At 50.4% G+C, this 16478-nt stretch overlaps 6 protein-coding genes across 6 annotated transcripts; 1 reads left to right on the forward strand and 5 right to left on the reverse strand.

The window, feature by feature from the left end:
* Positions 1-803: 803 nt before the first annotated feature.
* On the reverse strand, positions 804-2640 carry K460DRAFT_353944 (maltose permease MAL61; the record flags this gene model as incomplete). Its single annotated transcript, XM_040931752.1, has 5 exons — positions 804-992; positions 1043-1434; positions 1491-1825; positions 1883-2361; positions 2416-2640. 5 exons carry the CDS (start codon positions 2638-2640, stop codon positions 804-806), a joined length of 1620 nt encoding a protein of 539 aa, XP_040791601.1.
* A 1758-nt stretch (positions 2641-4398) lies between these two features.
* On the reverse strand, positions 4399-6993 carry K460DRAFT_415475 (HET-domain-containing protein). The gene is made up of 2 exons (XM_040937734.1): positions 6122-6993; positions 4399-6077 (listed from the first exon to the last, which is right to left on the reverse strand). The coding sequence occupies exons 1-2, from the start codon at positions 6822-6824 to the stop codon at positions 4471-4473; spliced, it is 2310 nt and encodes a 769-aa protein (XP_040791602.1). The 5' UTR covers positions 6825-6993; the 3' UTR covers positions 4399-4470.
* Positions 6994-7236: 243 nt separating this feature from the next.
* K460DRAFT_364950 (uncharacterized protein) lies at positions 7237-9134 on the reverse strand. Its single transcript, XM_040933092.1, has one exon. It carries the CDS (start codon positions 8642-8644, stop codon positions 7388-7390), a length of 1257 nt encoding a protein of 418 aa, XP_040791603.1. The 5' UTR covers positions 8645-9134; the 3' UTR covers positions 7237-7387.
* Positions 9135-9984: 850 nt separating this feature from the next.
* K460DRAFT_375764 (carbohydrate esterase family 5 protein) lies at positions 9985-11106 on the reverse strand (the record flags this gene model as incomplete). The annotated part of the gene is made up of 3 exons (XM_040934805.1): positions 9985-10072; positions 10163-10562; positions 10623-11106. The coding sequence occupies 3 exons, from the start codon at positions 11104-11106 to the stop codon at positions 9985-9987; spliced, it is 972 nt and encodes a 323-aa protein (XP_040791604.1).
* Positions 11107-12885: 1779 nt separating this feature from the next.
* Positions 12886-15171, forward strand: K460DRAFT_84323 (uncharacterized protein). Its single transcript, XM_040938744.1, has one exon. It carries the CDS (start codon positions 13117-13119, stop codon positions 14758-14760), a length of 1644 nt encoding a protein of 547 aa, XP_040791605.1. The 5' UTR covers positions 12886-13116; the 3' UTR covers positions 14761-15171.
* Positions 15072-16044, reverse strand: K460DRAFT_415479 (oxidoreductase; the record flags this gene model as incomplete). Its single annotated transcript, XM_040937735.1, has 3 exons — positions 15072-15128; positions 15187-15527; positions 15609-16044. The coding sequence occupies 3 exons, from the start codon at positions 16042-16044 to the stop codon at positions 15072-15074; spliced, it is 834 nt and encodes a 277-aa protein (XP_040791606.1).
* Between the last annotated feature and the right edge of the window lie 434 nt (positions 16045-16478).

Raw genomic sequence — 16478 nt, forward strand, 5'->3', positions numbered from 1 at the left:
TGCGTTATATCTAATTTTGCAGCCCCTAGGGCTGCATTGCTTTAGGTAGCTCCTTGTTACCCCGCACATCTTAACCTCCCGCTTCTCTTTGATCGCTTCCAATTGTTCCAAACATAGACAAGCACTTTGCCTCATCTCATGTTTAGCGTTGTGAGCTTAGGTAGTAATGATAGGGAAAGGCATCCGATCAGTAAACCGCACTCGTCTAAAAAGCGCACCGCAGCCCTTGACCATCAAAGATATGAAGAAAGCTTCGGGTATGCAGGAGATTCTCGAGTCTCACATCTCGCGTCTTATTTCTCGACAATGCATAGCAAGATCGGTGTCATCAATTTGACCCCACCTGACTTCATCCGTGTAACGGCACCCTTTCAAGCTTGGCATTTCCGCGTGATGAACTACCAACGACTAGGTTACAGAGGGCTGTAGAATGACAGGTGAATCAGGTCCTATCACATTTTGGAAGAATCTGGAATACGAGTGACACAAGGAACCGATTTTCAGGAGGCCTGTTCATCAAATTCGATAGTTGATGCGGATATCCAATTACTCAGCTAGTATGATCACTTTGAGTGTACCCTTTCTCAGGTTGATAGTCCTTAGCAGAAAATCCAACAATTCTTGTCGTATGACTGTGACAGCTTATTAAAATAGATTTCCCGTCTTTTCCTGTCACCAAAGGATGCACAAAGTATGGATAGCTGCACTGACTACTCTTCTCCGAACTACAATCGATATCTAGCACCCGCTAATGCTTTGAATCTCTCTACATGATGCCTCAGCCTTCGTAAGCACATTTCCATCTACTCGTCATCTTGAATATCGACGACAGTCTTCGTCCATTGGCGAGCCGGGACTTTACGCTTGAATAAGATGTCAATCTCGCGATAGGATCGACCCTTCATCTCAGGCAAGAAGAAGTATGCCAAGACGAAGCAAACAAAACCAGTAGCACCCCAGACGTAGCCGCACTTGCCGCCGAGGTTTGCCTCCTATACTTCGTTAGCAACTAGTTACCACAAGAAAAGGAGAAAGGTCTTACTTCAGGGTTGAGCATATAACTTGCAAGGAAGATGCAAGGAATGTTCACGATGTAGTATGAAGCGCGTCCAATTCCCGTTGTTAGAGGCCTAAGGCGGATGGCGGACGTCTCTCCAATAATGACCCACGATGCGGGCGCAGGTCCCAAGGTAAACAATACGGAGACGATGAGGCCCAAAGAAGCCTGCGCCAGGGAAGCTGCATTCGAGACGCCAACAGAGCCTGCAACACCGAGAGCGATGAGGAAGCCTACGTTAATGAGAGAGCCCCAGACGTAGATGGTACGTCGGCCAAGATATGAGGTGAGTATCCAGGAGAGCATGACAAAGAGCCACTGGAGGCCGGAGGTGATAAGACCCATGGCGAATGCAGTATCTGTCGACATGCCAGCCTCTGTGGTCAATTTAGCATATGTATTTTACCCAGAAAGAGTAATGATGACAACTTACGCTCGAAAAAGTAGACGGCCTGATTGGCGATGAGGTTACCCGTAAGGTTCTGTGCCGCGTATACACCACACACAATGGCGGTCCGGTAGAGGTCAGTGCCTTTGAACAGTTCCAGGTGATTGGGCTCCTTGACTGATTTCTCGAGCTCAATGGTACGGCGCATCATGGCAACAGCCTCGCTGAGGTTCAGCCTCGTTTTGCGTCCCAACCGTCCAACCGCATGTTCTGCTGCTTCGAGACGTCCCTTTCGAACCAGCCACCAGGGCGACTCGGGCGCCATCCAGAGGAGTATAGCAAGAGGGGTTGGGAACATCCATTGAAGCGCAATAGGAATTCTAGATCTTGTGTTAGAGAAGGAGTTGCTTGTGAAGCTGAAGAGGAAGAGTATGTACCTATACGCGCTTGGATCAAGCTTACTGTTGAAATGATAGGTGACGCCACCTACGATAATAGCACCAATGGCCCAAAACATTTGTAACATCTGGGTAGCAGGAGCTCGCAGTTGGATCGGTGTGATTTCGCTGCAGTATGCTGGTGCGTTGGCAATGAAGATGCCCCATGGAATTCCTTCGAGAAGCTGGGATGCGAACATGACCGGAAGCGAATCGGCAAAATAGAACACAAAGATAAAGGCGTTCAAGAGCATGAGGCCGGATATGGTCGCCCAACGGTATCCGATACGGCTGGTAAGGGGACCAGCCAGGCAGACGCCGATAATTGCACCAACTGGTCCACCCATTTGAAGCGCAGACTGCCAACTGGCCACGATAACAAATTTGTCCTTCTCGGCGCTATACACACCGTACTTGTTCGCGAACGCAGGCAGGGCGATGAAATTACCCATCAGGAAGACACAATAGGCCTCCATAATCTAAAGATGGTATTAGCTGCAAATATCAGACGTAAGGGAAGCAAGGCGCCTGACAATAGTGCAAGACATGACAAAAGCCCACAACGCAGCCATAGGGTACGCCTTAACAGCCTCTAGCACCCCCATGTCGTGCTCTGCGTTCTCTGCCTCGACAGCAGCCGCCTTGTACAGAGCGCTTTGCGCTTTCTCGTCGAGGTTAGAGGCATCTTCCACTCGAGCGGTGGCCTTCTCGACGCTTGGAGCGTCGCCGTATGACTTGCGCTCCATAGGATCACTCATATCTGCTGATTGGGGCCGAGGTGGCAGATCTGTCGCGTAGGGGAGATGGCAGGGAAAGAGAAACAGCAACGATGTAACCGGAAAGGCCACTACCTTTTAAACAGCACATGGGCAAAGGGCCGGCATCTAGGATTCCTATGTAATCTTAAACTTCCATCAATCACAGAAGATCGCTTTCAGGCCGGTCTCACGCCAACCCCAAGCCGTGTGGTTTGACCGTCACGACCTCGTTGCGTCTGATCCTGCTGGGCGAGGCCTTCCTTAGCACCGGAAGGGTCGGTAGCGCTTTGTAGGTGGCCGTTTACTGTTGAAGTCCTCGGCGGTTTCTGTCATGAAGGGTAACCACCCCGCAGCTCCAGACTCCGGATCGCAACACAGCAGCCTATGAGAACCTTGGTCGCAAAGCTTTGTCCAACGCTACCCCAACACCGCACGCCAGGGAGACAATTTATCCGGGGGATGGAGCCCCAGGTTTCCAACTTCTCCACCCACCGACTCCCCGCTAACGGTGTTAGCTCGCGTTAGTGATACACCGAGAGGTGGGACCGCAGGAATATTACCTTCCTCATCCCCGAGATTGGATCATGCCAGCGGGCGGAGTGCAAAAAGGAGTTTGGCGTCCTCTTTTTCAAATCGTGCCAGCGGGCGGATCACGAAGAAGAGTTTGGCGTATTCTTCTACAATTAGAAATAGCTCCGTGCTAAACTGTCGCAGAAGGCGGAGACGAACGAAGGGATAGGAATGTATTGAAGAACGTACGGGGTGGCCCCGGGCGGTCATCGGCATTACAGAACCGACCACCCCGACAGAACTCACATGTGATGAGCAGAATACCTTTGCCAAGACCCCATCAACATCACGACTATTTTGCAACAGTAAATTAAGACAACCGCAAGAAACTCACTTCTGGAAATCAGCCCAGTTTATCACGCGCAGAAATCCGCTAGAGACGTTGTTCTATTACCCAGCACTTGGACAGCGCCCACTGCTTCCAAGGCTTCTAGCGACACGTGGTCTTGAGGGTTGTCATGGTTGACCTAAATTCGCGAGTACGCTACATAGCTTAGTTCTTTTCTCATGACGCACTGTACCTTATTAAGCGCATTAGTAGCCAGTCATTGCTAGCAGACATAGTTAGCAACATCATCTGCGGCTCATCAACGTTCGTCCTAACGATACAGCACACACTTAATCGCATAGACTAAGGTCAATGCCACAACGAAGTCTAGACACTCATGTCCGAGAAATAGTCGAGGCAATCAATAACACAAACAGAACAGCACAACAACCAAGTTCGTCGAATCAGAGTTACGTTTAATGAAGGAAGAATGCATAATAGTGCTTGCAGAGGCGAAAGCGCTCAGGCCATCAATACGGACGGACTGTTGGGGGCCTAAGCTCCATATAGCCCTTGATAATCCCCGTGGCAATTATTGTCTACAACGACTTCCTAAATTGAGACGAAGTAGTTGCCATGTGTTTAGAGCTCCAGCTTCGTTTCTGGAAATAAAGGATTGATGGCGGACAAGGACGTCACTAACGAATCGCGCGCGGTCGATGAGACCGGAGAGCGTAAGTACCACGGTTTCAAACAAATAACGTGTCCGAGTGTGTGGGTAGAACCTTCTGTACCTCATGCTCACCTGTCCGCGAGAGGAAGGCTACCATGATGCATCTGTGTGTAAGTTGACAGAGGAGGAAAATATAATTGATGGGGCACAGAATGCCGCATCGCGTCACACTCGCATTTAAATGCATACACCACATAGTATTATTACTGAAAAGGCTATCAAATTATCCTGCGTGCTTAAAAAGTAGTGGTATTGATCTTTAGACAATATAAATAACATACCGTTCATCTGGAAAATCTGGATTCTGGACGACCTCAGCACACACACTCTCTGCCACTGAAGCTGCTCCCTGTTTAAAGGCCTTTAGAAACGGTTCAAGATATTCCTTCTCTTTTTTATCAGGTCCTTCATAAATGATTTCATCCTTCCAGAATTGAAACATTCCAATTCGACAAAACTGCCCAGCCACACCACCGCTCTCCCTTAGAAGAATCCCGCAAATCATCATCTCAGCTATTGATTTGCCTTCGTCAACGTATCTCCCGCTCCCGGTTTTCCCACCCAAGAGTGGCAACAAATACACGGTGCTACCACCGCTCCTCCACTCGTCATCTAGACAGTCTGGTGAAACCGGGTATTCTGCATCTGCATTTATATCTCTCTCATCAGATTCAATCTTGACTGTACCCCCCTCATCAAATCTCGCAGCCAGCATACCAGAGCATGCAATGCGTAGTCTCCCCCCACTGACCTCACCAAAAGGATTCTGACCTAGAAATGTCATCTCGGCATCCAAGACGTGCGCATAGATATCATCCAGAATTCCAGATTGCCTCACTTTATACGAGACGCCTCCATCAATAGAAGCCCACGACCAACTGGGTGCACGCCACGATGGGCGCCTCCTCGGATTCGTGGCCTTCCAGCAGAGTTGCGCTTCAATATCATCTTCTCGCCACATTCCTGCCAGATACTGTCCGCCTCTCTCATTATGGATTTGTCGTACTATTCCAGAAAGTGCGGGGAGCTTATCTTGACTATAAGTCAAATCAGTGGTAGAATACAGTCTTACAACATCATCCCACCAGTATTCAAAGGAGCTTTGCCTTGTCCGCTGATTAATCAGACCACTGCCAAGTTGCCTTTTAAATCCATCCGGCAAGAATTCATTTGCAGTCATGGTCCTACATTCCCAAAAGGCGCCGCGATTGCCAAAATGGATGGTTCGGGGTGGGAGAATCTTTTCTTGGAATGCCCATGCACGTGTTGCTAGATGTGAATCTGTCGTAGACATTCTGTAGACGGATTGGGAACGAAAGTCTCGTACCAGATTGCCTCCGCTCACGGTGATAGATGCCCGTAGTCCATCTACGAGGTGGGGTGTTTTCAGGAAACAACCTTCGTGCACGCTGACGGCAGAGGCTGCAGCTATATTAATGAATGAGCCGCCGTAAACGGAGCTCATTAAGCTTGCTTCTCGTCGCCAGTCTTCCGTGTTTCCTTGTATTATGCATAATGAATCGATCCATAGGTATTCTAATCCGAGTCGCCGGCTGATGTGGATAGCGTCTCTAAACGTCTTAGGGAGCTCTTGGAGAGGTATCATCGACAACAAAGAGTTTTGATTCTCTTCGGTGAGTTTGAGGAAATTCTCGTCGCCCCAGCGATGGCTGAGGGTACTATAACGAGGCCTCATCTCCCATCCTTTAGTAAGGACCAATCGTGGCACATCGCTGGCGATAGAGATCAACCTGGAGGGCAAGACATCTTGGTCATTGTTGTTGCAATCCTCATGATTTTCGGAGCAGCGCTCTATCCAGCTATTTGCAATGTCAAGCACATCCCTTTGCTTATCGTAGGTATCGGCTACAATGTGTGAGAAATGCTATGAATCTTCTTGAGTCACTTACCAGAATGCTCCAGGGCTGCCGATTCAAAATTTGCTTCTAGCGCGATACCGTAATTACAATGATCACAAACCTTTCCAGGGAAGTTGATCCATAGCAGCTGGGATGAATTCCTGCCCCAATTCTGCACAGACAAAGATGCCATTGCCTTGTCGTCAAGATACTCCAACCGGGCCTCAATCTTTCGGAAGATTTCCAGTACCTTGGCATCTCTCATCACTTGCATTACAAAAGCGCAAAAGCGACAACCGTTCCGCGCAGCCGCTTCGAGAACTAGCGAATGACATTCTTGGGCAACAGTGTGCTTCCAATCCGCACCTGAGCCTGGCCAATGCAGTCCTGTACTCGGGTCCTTGACTTCGGGATCACTAAGATCCGGCCAGTTGTTAAATAGGTGCTGGCAATCGCCACAGAATCCGTTCGTAACAGGAACCTCTCCAGCCAGCTCGGTTATACATCTTTCGACAGTGTCTTCATCAAGCGTGTCGATTTGGACTTCTTGGATGATAGCATCATCTAATTTGAGATTCCCGTCGGCTGCATTGTATTCTTTATGCCATTTCTGAAGCAGTTGAAGGCTCAGTGCCGTTGGTTTCCGGAAGCATCTTTGGATTACGAGGTGACGCTTTGCCTTGAGTTGACTTCGATCGGCTATTCGTTCGATGGAAGCGACGTTCTGAATGCTGTCGCCATGGTCTTGCTCCATATTCAAGGAAATTAGGCTCCGATATTCTTCTCTGGAGAGTGGCGAAGACTTGTGCGATCAGGGACACTAAGTAGAGCTCTCCGCGCTGTTCTGAATCAACAAAGAAAGGGACGGATATATGGCCCGAAGCCACGGTGATATGAAGTGTGAAGGTTAAAATGTCCCCGAGTTGTTAATACATAGAGAAGGGCATACGAGAAGGATGCACTGCCCCTCATTTCGATAAGCAAACATTCCTTTTTAGCTTAGCGTGACTATCTGCACAAGGCGCACCTATTTACTGGCTATTCAAGTCCGTAAGTAGAGCATTAGCTGTATTAGTGCTATTGTTGCCGCCCCCTCAGCCATACAAAAGTAGCATGCCGGATGATTAGTAATTAGACTGACGAATCCCCGCTGCTGTATTTTCTTTTGGTCATAGATTCTCCGAACGAGCACACTTGGCCTATTGATGCTAGCCGCACCTTGAACACCAGACGTAGACATCAACAAGATCACTCGCAAGAGACACACACTTGCGATATCAAAGAAAGAGACAAAAGCACCATTCTTGCATCCTACTTTCAGCCTCCAACATGGCCTAGATACTGCGTCCACGATGGCGCCGTCACGTACACATCTGCTGTCGCCACTCTAAACCTTAAAAACGCGCCAACCAACAAGTACAACCGTAATGCCACATATCCGAGGCAACACATCCCAACATACACGTCTGCGACTCTATCCAGCAGCCCCGGTTTCTCAGCCCTAAGTGCATTTCGCTCATGTGCAATCTGCCGAAGGGGGAGGCAGGAGATGCAAACAATGCCCAGGAAAGTGATGCGCCAGAGTAGAGATTGTGTCTCGTGCGTAGGGCCTATGCGGTAGCAGAAGTTCAAGACGCCAGCCGTGCCGAGAGCAAGGAGAATAAGAGCGAAGATGTGCCATCTTTTGCGCGTGTACCAAATGTAGAAAGGAGAATTAAGGTCAGCTACGCCCCCACGTCCTTCTCCGCTGCCGCCTAAATAGTCAATGTCCGTTCCTTCATGTGACCATTTCGACTGGAACGGGTCCTGTAGTTCCTGCGGTTTCGAATATCGTAGTGCGGATACGAGGACTGCGTAGATGAGGTAGTTTAGCGCGATGAACTCCAGGCGTGCGAGTCTGTACTTGTGGCGGTATCGCATCCAACAGTTCCCTATAAAGTAGACCCCTTGGAACAGGGCAATCGCCTTGTCGGTGTAGTCCTTTTTGGCGCGACGCGAAATCTGTGCGTGGGTAGGGAAAATGGCAAAGCTCATTTTGCGGCGCAGGACTAGCTGGTCGAAATCCTGTGTTGCTTCGAGACCAGGGACTAGGATGCCGCCCATGGCGATAAGATGTGCTTGCTTGAGTGAGAAGCTTTCCCAGCCCTCTACTTTGCTTGTAGCGCGCCGTATATACCATGCTACAATGACCTCTTCAACTGCCACGACTACACCCGTCTCTGGGAACAGGACCGTGATGACAGCCTCGAGAATCTTCCTCGAAGTGAAGTTCGGAAACTCGACATCACTCATGTAGTCATCTGCCTCCTTGCGTAGAAGTCTCCGCCATGGGGACCAGAAGTAGTAGGTCCCGGTCTGGAGCAAGGATTTATACCAGAGAGGCGAGTGCAGGGTGCGTGTACTGAGGTGGATGGTGGACCAGACGGCGAAGATCATGACAGTGAGGCAGTTCCAGATTATGGAGGCGGTACCGCGGCCGCAAGTTGATTCAGCGTGAAATCCAATGGTAGTATTGGAGGGAACGACTGACTTGCAAGAGATGAGAACCAAAGAGGAGTTTGTGATGGTAGTCATAGTTGCTCTTTCTCGGCAGGATTGACCATGGAGGTCTGAGTTGATTGCAATGCTAGTGCATCGACAATATCACCATCCTACCTATATACTTCAGCTACAAAGGCTATGCTGCGTTTCAGCTCTACGAGGCTTGCAGGACAGGTCAATCTTTTCACAACTTGCATCGCTGTCTGAAAGCGTGGCGTCGAGACAATAAACCTAACCTGCAAGCCCACAAGGTTTTAGTTCCGAACGGTCGTGGATGCGCTCCATTTCCAAGCCTCTCATCTGAGGCGTATTGAAGAATGAGGGGTCGTTATCGTTTGCGACATTTCAGCCGCAGCCTAGATCTCTTCGACACGATAATAAGTAGGTATCGGGCCGGCTCCCCATCTAGCGAGTGCAGATGCGCAGGAGCGATTGCAGTGTCTTATCGGTGCAGGAAATAAAATAGAATCTGTTGCATGAGCCCCAACGAAGGTGCAAATTATGAGGCCAAGTTAGGTTGAGGGGATTGCTGGCTTTTTGTTCTGCTGCTGCTGTAGGCAGCAGCATCGCTGTTACGTGGCTAGACTCAATTCTATGGTTCTGTGACTGACCGTCGCGGTACCGTACTGTTTGTTATATTGCAATACTGCTTTTATGACTTGCAGAGAGCTCTCCGAGCTTTACAACTTATTCTTCTCTTAGGTTGAGGTCCATTGACAGCCTTTGTGAAGGCCTGGACTGCAATTGAGGTAGGACAGGTTGTAACCACGAGCTCGCGCGCAACGTTTTACATTTCAATTGCCACGCGAAATGGTTGGACTGTGATGTGTCCGATCTTGGAAAGGCGCCTGCTTCAGTTTTGCTAGACAAAAGGTATCGCAAATGGCTTTCCGCGCTGTGCGCTTTTGTTTTTCTGCGATTGGCTGCCCACTATATCCTCACATATGTCATCAGTAACTGGACATCGCGTGCTCAAGAGAAAAGATGCCAAACAGTGTTTGTCATCAGCAATCTCGAGGAAAATCAGGGGATCGTAATCGTTGCAATAACTGCCGAAGCTAAAGAGTACTGTAACAACTCGGTAGTCCCGAACCAGTCGGTTGGCATTAAAGGTCCTATAGTAGGTTCGCTAAGTTATCTCAACACATAACTCCAGTGATAAGTTCTCGTCTTCCATCCTCCTCTAGAATGTATTTCGCTCTGTCATGGCTAGACACGATGCCGATGACTTGTGCGCAAGGTCGCTATTCTCGTTTAACCCTCGTGTGGCGCCCTAGTCATTCTTCCCGTTGAACGGGTGCCAAGCACTCCAAGACCACGGACGATACGAGTCTTGTCCCCCGCCTCGATGCTAGTGTCTTGGACGTCGTTGCTTATACGTTGTCGGTGGTATTGACGGGCGCATACGAGGAGAGACGGGCATTTGAAGCCTTCCAAGAGGCGTACTTTCTGACTACGAAGCTGTAGGGTATAAGTCGTTGATCTGTGCAACCCAGGAACCCATGTCTATACTGATTCTGAATCTATGGTATGGTGCGAGATGCAACTTACTATAAGACCAATACGACAAAAATAAGTATGAAGACATTTGCGATTGGATGCGCGATGCTCCTCCCCAGCTTGTCGCCTGCACCCGATCTCTGATCTGGCGTGCTGCCGTTGCCGCGCTCGGCTTTGCGCGCCAGATCCAGGACCCAGGCCGCAGCCTCGTCACTATACTTGTCGAAGTAGCTCAGGTGGTTCGACATGTCCGTTTTGCCGGAATCTGGTGCGCAGATGGGATCGCCCGGCTGGCAGTACTCGCGGAGGAGGTTGGCGTCGGCATAGGGCTGTAGGCCTGAGAGTTGTTCTGATGTGCGAGGGCGGGAACCGTTGAATGCGTCGCCGCCACCGACAGTCCAGGACTGGTGCGCGGAGCGGCGTGTGGGTCCGAAGACGAGGGCTGCAGCGACTGGATGAATGTCAGTATGCTTGGTTTTCAACGTCGACAGCAGAGGGGAAGGGGACGTGCCCTTGGAGCCTGGGGCCGTGGTAATGTCCATTTTGGGGTTCTCTTCTTGCACGCATCCCCAGAGCTCGCCACCACCCCCGCCTAACACGTCGAGCAGGACACTCCCGCCCTGGCTGAAGCCCATGAGGATCAGATGGCTATCTGGACACCTCGCAGTGTAGTTGCTCATTTGCTCGGCGCCATTGACTGCGCCCTCGTGCGAGGACGAGCACCACTTATCCCCATTCAAGGCAGGGTACTGGACATCCTCATATCCACAGGCCTTGGAGTTCTCGTTTGTATTCAGCGCATTGCACACTTTGCCAACCGTTTCAAGAACGTGGCCAGGGTAGGACGATGTCGAGCCGCGAGCGACGAAGTGGTGGTAGGTCTGACATTCGGCCGTCTTGAGGTGTTGGTACTGCGGGCAGTCTTCGAGTTTGGTGCACACGGCGAGCACGCTCGAGGCGTAGAAGAGCGCGGAAAAAGCAGCCCGGGGTATCATTGCGAGCGTGGACAGACAGCGAACTTGCACGAGGAAGACGCAAGTGCAAAGGAGACGCGCGTGTAGAGAAGATGCAAATGCAAAGCAAGCAAGGGAAGACGCTCAACTACAGTTCAAGCGCGCACGAGACCAGCTTGTCGCAGTGCGTTGCCTCGAAAGGGAAGAAAGGTAAGTGAAGATAGGGTGAACATGTCGAATTGAAGGGTAGAGTGGAGACGCCCTGTTGCCCTTGCAAGTGCTTGCTAGTAGTAGTAGAGACATGCGCGTCGTCCTCCATGGCCAAGAGTGTAGGTCATGCGTGAGACGGGCGTTGAGTGGCTGGCGTGGTTGCGATGCGTGAAGATTGTCGTCAGCCCAGCCACTTAGCGCATGGAGAGCCGGCAGCAACGGCTTTTGGTGTGGTGGCCACGCGCACTGCCACAGATGGCGCCTCGTATTTTCGCTTCGACTTGCGGCATTCGAGTACCAACAATGTTTTGCTTTTGTGTCCCTTTGGCGCCCGGCTGTGATGTCTTGAGTCGCATCGTGGTTGCACCTTGCTCGCGGCCACCCTCCGCTAGGGACAAGCAGGAGACGGGGAAGAGCCATCACCAATCTCTCTAGTACACAGGGCCGCGTCATCCCCTTTTCTTCACCCTACGCCTTCTGTAAAATACCCCTTCAACATCCCCATCTCACAGTTGGTCTGTGTTGCTCGCAGTCTTAACGAGAGTAGTCTTTTCAAAGTTGTTTTGGCAGCCTGGTGCCGGTCTTTTCCGCGGCTATCGGAAAACACGACTATGAAAGTTCTGCTCACCGCCCGTGCCTCGAATCAAATATGCCAACGCGATTTCATTTGAGACGATACGTCCCGTCGTCACATTCCAGGCGACACAGGAGTGCTACGCAGTGACGAAACGACTGGACGCGGAACACCTCTTCTCGACCTAGTGGTCCCCATGGATGCAAAGGCCTCACCATGGGGTCAGAAGCAGTATTTCCTGAGCTGCCCGAGCTCGTACTCTGACAGCCGGCGATCTCTGGTGAAGAAACCAACCAGATGGCACCCTGTCGCTGTCAGGAGAATTATCCCTGGCACGACGTCATATATTGGTCTTCCCCCAATCGCTGTACAACCTCCTTCTCCTGGACTCGGAGCAAGAACGCTTCTTTAGGCATCCAGCGTTGTCATATTCAGTTTCGAACCAACTAAGCGACATGAACCGGGCTCAAAAGCCTCACTTTTCTAGATGCCAGCACTGCCAAGTGTCATTCATGGGACAATGCGGCACGTCTGTCTTGAAAGGCTCTTCAGGATTAAAGGCAATTCTATTTCTCTATCGTACGCGATCGCTATCCTCTCGCAATCGTCGAATTCTGGACCCCAAGATGTTAAGCGGATCGTGACCATGTCTCGGAAGATGCGGCTCTGCCTAGCACGGCCCCTCCCGAACCCGATCTACAGCTACAGCGACGTCACCAAGCCCTTTCTCGGCTCTACCGCTGTGCCTTAAAGAAGTGTGGAGACAAAGATGAAGATTACTGTTACATTTGGGCCTTGGAAATACCCCAGGTCATCGTCACTTTCAATCTGATCTGATTTTTTGTTACTAATAGCTTCATCTTAGGGTCCCACATGCTTGAAGTGGACCATAATGCCATTGTCTCCACGTGGATCAAGAGGCCGCCGACACCGCTACCTACCTTGGCTATCCTTTCCAAACTTTCTCGTCGAGATTTTATGCACACTTCGTCTGAGCTCATATGTGCTACCACCACCTACTGTCCTGGCGGCCGCAATAGTGCACACTACGTGATGTTCCAGGTGCTTTAGATCTCTCCACAGTGGTTTTTAGTCCCCTTCATCCCGCATCGGTCCGTCTCACGCAGTTTGTTTATATGGCTTGTTCCTCTTCGGTTCCCTGAGACAATACCGATCTCATCGACGACCATCACTTACTCCATTTCTTCCGTCGTTGCTCAACAGTACAAGTATTAGTACACTTAGGCGTGCATCTTGGCTTGCCTAACATGGACAGACAAGATGCCATTGCCGACCATGGCGACCTTCACAAACAGCCTTCAGACACCCTCTACGATCAACGCAAAGCTACCGACAACAAGCCGCTATCCGCCAATCGACCCATGCCATCCTTCGTAGCAGATGCGACACACGACCCAGAAGATCCTCTACGCCATCATGGCTTTGCCGAAAGCGAGAAGGACAGTGCACATTTCGACAGCGATACGAAGCTCGGCGACGTCTCAGATGTTCAGAATGCGAGTAAACTACCTACAAGTGGAGAGCCAACCACAAGAAAAAAGCTCACCACCACACAAGCTGTTATCATCTTCATCACAAACGAAGTCGGTATCGGCATGTTGTCGCTTCCTTCTGCGCTTAATACTCTCGGCTTCTTCCCTGGTCTTCTGTGCATAGTCGGCATGGGGATGCTCAGTTTGTATACCGCATACAACCTGATCCAGTACTGGAGGAAGTACCCTTACATGCTTAACATCGTCGACTACGGCCGTGTGCTCGGCGGTCCCTGGGTTGAAGGCATCTTCGCCGTTGGCTTCTTGATCAACATGGCGCTAATCAGCGCATCAGCACTTGTCACGCTCACCATTGGTCTAAACACTGTAAGTGAACATGCGACCTGCACGGTCGTCTTCGCAGTCATCGCAGCTCTCGTGATGTGGGCTATGTGCGTTCCACACAGCATGCGCGTGGTCACCTGGCTTTCTTGGCCATGTACGGCATCCATCATTGCGACAGTCCTCATCGTCATGATCACACTCGGTGTGCAAGGCCCAAAAGATCCAGAGGCACCGCTCAACCTCAAGGCCATCGGCAACCCAACCTTTACGCAAGCCGTCTCCGCCTTCCTGAACATCGCCTTTGCATACGCCGGTAATCAGGCCTTCCCGACGGTGCTTGCAGAGATGGAGAACCCCTCCCGCGATTTCCCTCGCGCTGTCACAATTGAGAAAAGCATATCAACCGTTATTTACGTTGTCGTGGCATCTACTGTTTACGCACTATCCGGCGAGCAAGTCGCGTCTCCTGCTATTGGTTCGTTGCAAATCACCATGGCCAAAGTCTCATATGGAGTCTCATTTGTCGGGCTTATGGGGACTGGTTTGATCTTTGGCATGACATCCGCACGCTACCTGTATGTCTTTTTCATGCGCCAAATTAGTCTTTTCAAGCATAACAAGAATCTCAAAGACGGAAGCGCACGTCGAAGTTCCGTCACTTCCGATCCCTCGCGTGGTCGCCGTTCCTCCTTCGCCCTCCCCGAGGCAAGCAAAAGAACCGAACGAGCTGTCTGGCTTTTCGCCGTCACGCTTTTCTGGGTCGTAGTCTGGATCCTCGCAAACGCTATCCCTGTCTTCAACTCGCTACTCAACATTTCTTCGTCTCTATTGCTTTCGTGGTTTACCTGGGGCGTCACGGTGCTCTTCTGGTTCCATCTCAACTGGAACGGCAAGTGGCGATCGAGTCGGAAGAAACTGGCTCTCGCGGCGTTCAATGTGTTTATCATGGCTCTGGTGCTCTTCATGATGGTGCCGGGCATGTATGCGAGTATTTCTGCACTGCTGGCAGTGTTTGCGGATCCGAATCAGAGCGTAAACGGGGCGTTTACTTGCGCTGATAATAGTGCAATATAAGCACATTGTCAGGATAGATGAATGCATTATGATACCCACGAGAAGTTTAGTCTAATGTCTTGCGATTACTACCCTATTGCTGTTTGTACCTTTTAGAACACTAGGCTTTGTGCTCGTACGCCATGACTGATGCTCATTCACATCCCCCAAGGGGATAACCAGCAAAGAGAACAAGAAGAACGGTGGACAACCTCAGATGGAAATGGAATGAAGAAGCTAAGCTTTTACGATTTGCAGAGAGCTCTCCGAGCTTTACAACTTTTCTTCTCAATGAAGAAGCTACAAGTTTGAGGGTACGAAATGTCTTAGTCCTAAGCTATCATTGGCATCTTATCGAGGCCCCTACTAATAGATATCATAATCTTGTCCTTTGTCAAACGTTAGCACACCTTGAAGTCCCACTGTAGAGAAACTAGAGAGACTTACAAACACCCACTGCGGCATAAACGGTACGGCCCACCTGATGATCGCCGTGTTTCCCCCTCGCCACACTTTCCCCGATTTACCGCTCATCACATCAGCCACAACCTGGCTTGCGAACTTCTTCGTAGGCATGGTATCCCACGTATAATCAGCGGCTATCTGCTTTTCAATCGGCAGATACATTGATGTTGAAGGAAGAGAAGCGGGCGGCGGCCCGTTGACGTCGATGTTCGATGCGACGTTACCCACCATAAGGGTGATGACGCGGACGTTGAGTGGTGCAAGTTCGAGGCGCAATATCTCAGAGAGCATGATGATTGCCGCCTTCGAGGCGTGGTACTGGCCTTCCAACACATTAGTAATGTGGATCCATATATTCGCAGATGTGAGAGGGCGGGTTCAAGGGAAGATGTTTTTGCACGAACTCTGGAACGGCACCGTTACTACCCCAGCAGTGGAGCCCACGTTGACAACTACTCCTCTCGCGGCAATCAACATCTGTGCAAATTCTTGTATCATCCTCAAAGCTGCCCAGTAGTTCACGTCGAATAGACCCTTCGCCTTCTCAATGTTCACATCCAGCGCTGGCATCACGAATTGTTGACCTGCATTATTCACCAGTATGTCTAGCCTTCCGCCCGTCCGTACTCCCACCTCTTTCACAGCGGTGGAAATTGACACGGGATCCGTGACGTCGAGAGATAACAGATGGATGTTTGGTAGGGAGGCGAGGTCTTGCATCTTGTTCAGTGAGCGTGCAGTTGCGAATACCGTCAGGCCGCGCTCTTGAAAGGCAAGTGCAAGCGCGTGGCCGATGCCACCAGCGCTACAGCCTGTGATAAGGACGGACTTGGATGGCATTGTGTATTGAGTAGGTAAAGACCCCAACTCCTCACTGGGCCTGATGGAAAGCCAAAATGTATTGAAGAATCGAAGAATTGATGAGAATCGTATTATCAGTCTGGATAACCAAATCCTCTGTGCAGTGTTACAGGAATCATATATAGCTGTCAACTAAACGGATATAATTGCACACTCGGAGGAACTAAGCGCACTATAGAGTAAGAAACACACATAATTGCACACACGGAGAAACTAAGCGCGCCGCGGAGGGATCTTACATGCTCATTAGAGGATATGGGGAATCCGTTGTGGTGATGCCGCGAAAGTGATCACGATTGAGTTCCGCGTTTCGTCCGGAACCCTAGACCCTTTGACCAATTACCACTGCGTGTGTATGCGCCACCATCACGTGTGCAACGATATAAACGAACATTCTTATCCTGGACATGTTA

The sequence above is a fragment of the Cucurbitaria berberidis genome, assembly GCF_010015615.1.
Source record: "Cucurbitaria berberidis CBS 394.84 unplaced genomic scaffold K460scaffold_2, whole genome shotgun sequence".
Classification (NCBI taxonomy): domain Eukaryota; kingdom Fungi; phylum Ascomycota; class Dothideomycetes; order Pleosporales; family Cucurbitariaceae; genus Cucurbitaria; species Cucurbitaria berberidis.